The sequence below is a fragment of the Micromesistius poutassou genome (genome assembly GCF_964030765.1).
Source record: "Micromesistius poutassou genome assembly, chromosome: 2".
NCBI lineage: Eukaryota > Metazoa > Chordata > Actinopteri > Gadiformes > Gadidae > Micromesistius > Micromesistius poutassou.
Genome location: NC_140272.1, coordinates 5,033,253 through 5,038,252, shown reverse-complemented (window position 1 = coordinate 5,038,252; position 5,000 = coordinate 5,033,253). Strand labels below are relative to the sequence as shown.

Sequence of the window (5,000 nt, the reverse complement as noted above, 5' to 3'; positions counted from 1 at the left end):
CCCCAAACCACCACCACCCCCCCCCCCCCCCCTCTCTCTCTCTCTCTCTCTCTCTCTCTCTTTCTTTTTAGTTCAGGCTTTGCCCCGGGCAGAGGAATGCGACCATGTTGTCTGACACACACACACACACACACACGCGTGCATAAACACACACACACACCATCTAATGTAGCGGAGGGGGGTCCCCACCAGTTTTAAAGGCCTGTATGAATAACAAACCCCCAAAGTTCAGCTTCCCTTCCTGACCCGTAGACAATGACACACACACACACACACACACACACACACACACACACACACACACGCACGCACACGCACACGCACACTGCACGCATACACTCACTCACACTCTAATACACACACACACACACACACTGCATGCATACACTCACTCACACTCTATTTCACACACACACAGACACACACTCATCAACGGATACACACACATGCATACACTCAGATACACACATGCTGAGACACTGTCTCTCTCACACACACACACACACACAGACACACACAGACACACACACACACACACACACACACACACACATACACACTGAGTCTGACCTCACTGACAATAGAGCCGGCATGCATTCATCAGGGCTTTCAAGAAGCCCGGTGACTGGCTGAGCATTGTGAGATAATCCAGTCAATCCCACACTATATCACATTTACACTCTCCTCCTCTATCAGTCTCCGTTGACTCTCTCTCTCTATCCCTGTCTCCCACTCTCTGTACACCCCTCTCTGCCTGCCTATCGCTCTCATTCCCTCAAACCCTTCCTTGTTCTCTCTTGTCTCTTTTCTGCGTCTGCCTCATCGATTCCTCTTTCAATTTCCCTTTATCTTTCCGTCTCTTTCAATCATGACCTCCTTTTCCTTCTGTTGCTCTCTAAACCACGTTCTAATTCTCCCTAACTATCTCCTTCTCGCTCGGATAATGAAAAGCCCATCAGGGAATGTCAGAAACCCTTTCCAGTGTTTCCATGTTTGCATGTTAAGAGAGACAGAAGCGCCGCTCAATACAAACAAAGAGAGAGAGAAACAGAGACAGAGGCATGAATAGCAAGGAACTGACGAAATGAGAGAGACAACTATGCAAGCTAGGCTCATCATCGATATCCCTCCCCGTCTCTCCCCGGAGTTGCGGTTGGCAACGTCCGTGTGGTTTCAGCGATGGGAACTCAACTTTTCAGGGGGGGCCATGTACTTGGGATTCTGAGGGGGAGCTCCGGAGATGAGAAGCGGCGTGGAGGGAGTTTGACGAGACGCTGCATCTAGCGATTACATAACGCAAACACAGATTTATGGATCAGTGTGCGGCGCGGTGTGTCTGAGGTCTTCAGTCAGCGGGTTTGAAGGCCGTCCCAGTTGAGACGGGGCTGTGATACACGCCGCCGGTCCCTGGATGTCTGGAGACTGATACTGACTTCCAACTGACAAAAAAAGTGTTTCCCCCCCCAAACTGAAAAAATAAAAAGTGTGGTTACAGCTGGAATTATTTTCCCTTCACAAACAACTGTCTAACGATGGCTTCTGCTCCCCTTCTCCCCTCCCCCCCCCCGCTCCCCCTTTGGCTCCCCCTACTCCCCCCTCTGGCTCCCCCCTCCCCTCCCTCCCTTTCTCTCAAACACAGGTCTAGGGGGTTGAGGACACAATGGGAATCCTGAAGCTTTGAAGAGTGCCGAGCACCGCGTCCACCAGCCGCAGAACAATACAGCCGGAGGAGGAGGAGGAGGAGGAGACGAGGAGGAGGTGGAGAGCAAGAGAAAGGGAGGACAAAAGGAGAGAGAAGGAGCAGAGGAGGGAGGCACTCGCCCGGGGCCAGAGAGAGAGAAAGAGAGAGAGAGAGAGAGAGAGTGCTCTGGGCACCAGAAAAAAGAACCGGGGAGAGTTTTGAAAAGAGGGATTTGATCTTCGTGTTGTGCAGCCACCACAACACACTCGGATATCCCCCCCGTTTCTTTTGGGTTGTTGTTTTATGAGTAAGAGCTCGACATGAGGCCGAGAATACCCCAGGAGGAAGGCGTCTGCAGGGGCCCCTCCGCGGGGAGCCAGCCATCGGAGCGCAGGCTGCCCAGGACTAGAGCCGTGCTCCTGGGCTTGCTGAGCGCTCTGCTCGTGGTCGCCTGGCTCCCGGCGAGCGCCCGGGCCGAGGAGGACAACCAGGTGGTGGCGATGGACGACGGGCTGGAGAGGCAGCGGGGGGCCGGAGGAGGAGGAGGAGGAGGAGGAGGAGTAAGAGGAGGCGAGCTGGAGGCGTCCATGAGCTCCTCCCTTCTGCTCCACTTCCAGGCGGCCATGGCGGAGGCGGAGGCCATGGCATTGCCGTCGGCAACCCAACAGGGGGGCGTCGCCCCGGCGGCGGTGGTGACCGCCTTCCCAGACTCCTCGGCGGTGGTGGGCCGCGTCTTCCAGATGAAGGTGCCGGACAAGATGGAGGACGGTTACCTTGGTGACGTAGTCAAGGTGAGTCCCGAGATTAGGTTGTGCCGTTATGACCCTCCCCCCCCCACCCCCGCGCGCGCCTCTACCTATTCCGACCGTGTGAACGTCCGTCTGTCTGTGTGATTTCGCGGCTGAGTAGTCCTGGTCAAACGGCAGTTTGGATGATGTAAGAGATGATATACGTAACCACCCAGGTAACGTTATTCCGACCTGCGGCGTCACTGAGGAACAGTTAGGAACACATTAGAGCACATTCGGGGAGAGATAAAGCCTTAGTACCCCGTCCTAAACCAGAGGGAAGACTCAGAAAGCAGTCGACGGAACAAGAGGAAAAGAGCCGTTCTCCTGGAGAAAGTGCCGGTTTGGGCCATCGGTCATAACTCTGCCCGGGGCGACGGCCATTAGGAGAGAGCGGGGAGGAACGGGGTCGTTTTAATTGCACTGCATTCCCCACTATGGCCAATTTAGCGTAATGTATGATTCCACCTCGCAGAATGAGATCCATAAGTGTCTATTTCTGCAGCGTCTCTCTCTCTCCCTTCCTCCCTCTCTCGCCCCGGCGTGTCTTTCGTTCCCACTCCATCCATCACGGTGTTTCCCTCCCCTCTCTTCACCTTTTTTGCCACTTTTCTCCTTCAACTTCCCTTTTTCGTATTTCTTTACCTTTATTCGCTATAGTTCTACTAAATCCTTCTGTTTCTTCCATACGCCATCTTAGGCCCTCTCGTCTCTCTGCCTCATATCTCTGTCTCCACCCTCCACTGTTAAGAGGTCTTGGGATTGAGGACCCAGCACTCTCCATCTTATTAACTCTCCCCGTACCTCTACAGCTCTCCTCATCATTCTCTCCTCGTCCATCTCTCTCTGCATATCTGTGTCTCCCTCTCCCTCTCTCCATATCTCTTTCTCCCTCTCTCTCCATATCTCTTTCTCCCTCTCCCTCTCGCTCCATATCTCTTTCTCCCTCTCCCTCTCCCTCTGTCGCTCGGTCACCAGTGTTCTGCTGTTAATGACCTCCGTTAATGACAAAATTACCCAGGCACCGAAAATAAATACTCTTATGCGTTGAGACGGAAGCATGAGTCATACAGAGCACTTTCTAGGAAACCAGGCCTGGAATAGTGAAAGTTGACGTAAAGCAGCAGGAGATGTTTCCAGACTCCAGTAAGGTTTAAGGGCCTACACATCGCCCAGACTCAAACCAACGGCCAACTGCCTTTATCCCACCACTGAAACACACCACAAAGACTACTGCCAACTACACAGTAGTGTGTACGTTCTGTTCTTTGCACAAGATGCAATAAGTCTCCTGAACATCGGGTGGCGCTAGTCTCGTGGCGCTCGTGGTGTTCCCGAACTCGTCCCCCAGTCTCCCCGGACGTTTCAGATGGCCACTGGTTGGGCCGGTGTGTAGCGGCCTTTAGACCCCAGAAGGCAGAAACAACATCAGACTAACCTTCCAGACTGACCTTCCAGTACCTCACTCCGTTCTCTCCTTCACTTGCCTCCGCTTAGCCTCTGTTCCCTCTGCCTCATCATTCCTGTCTCGTTCACCTTTCCATTCGCTCGTGCTGCAGTCATGTGATGGCACATTGCCCAATCCCTCCTCTCCAACTCACAAATCTTCTCTCTTCGCCTCCTCTGCCCATCGCTCACGAATCCCCAGCGGAGCTTCTCTCTGTCCATCTGCCTCACGCCGCTATCCTTTCATCTGTCTCTCCGTCTCCATCGCTCTCTCTCTCTCTCTCCGGTTTCAGAACTTCAGCTTCAGATTGGTGCATTCCCGCTCATTAGCATGCACAGACTCTCTCCTGGTATCGGTGCTCCACATGTACAGTATGTATCTGAGACTCATCCCTCCTGCTCACTCTAATACCAAGAACAAATAGCTCAGAGGCCATCCTTGTCCATGTGGACATAGTGGCCAAGATCTCCTCAGTGTGATCAAACAGGGGTTTACACTCATAGGTGTGTGTGTGTGTGCGTGCGTGCGTGCGTGTGTGCGTGCGTGCGCTTGTCTCTGTGAACATCTACTTCAACCCGGGTAGCGCTGCTTGTGTGGACAGAACGTAGGCTTCAGTGGAGGAGGCTCAATGGCCCAACCCGCTCGTGTGCTCCCCACGGAGGGTCCACGCCTTGCAGGGACCAGGGGCCGGCGACCCCCTGTGGTTCTCCGCGCTACACCTCGTTCCTTGTCCTCTTCAACCCCCAGTCCATGTTGGGCCTCACCCTCCTGTCCGTATCGAGAGAAAGCTCCCGGATGCAGCTCCACATTGCTGTCATGACTCGTGATTGCGTCATAATATCCACTGTCACTGTCTTCTGAGGGTTCCTCATAGTGGCAGATGTTCTATCTAGGGCTGGAGACTCTGTTCAAGACCTTCACCAGAGGAGTTATCAATATATATCAATATCAATATTTAGTCGATTTGGGAATATTTGATGCATTGACGATTCAGATATCATTTGCTCTTTTTTTTTAAATAAATCTAGTATTATAACGCACACATACACACACACATCCGTCTTCAACACAGATCTCTCTCTCT

General features: G+C 53.0%; 1 protein-coding gene across 1 annotated transcript in view; it reads left to right on the top strand.

The window, feature by feature from the left end:
• dag1 (dystroglycan 1) overlaps positions 1-5,000 on the top strand; it is a 47,214-nt gene that overhangs the window by 26,430 nt on the left and 15,784 nt on the right. Inside the window, exon 2 of the mRNA XM_084464284.1 lies at positions 1,640-2,472. Within this exon, the coding sequence (XP_084320410.1) occupies positions 2,002-2,472 (471 nt within the window). The 5' untranslated portion in view covers positions 1,640-2,001. The remainder of the gene's footprint in view (positions 1-1,639; positions 2,473-5,000) is intronic.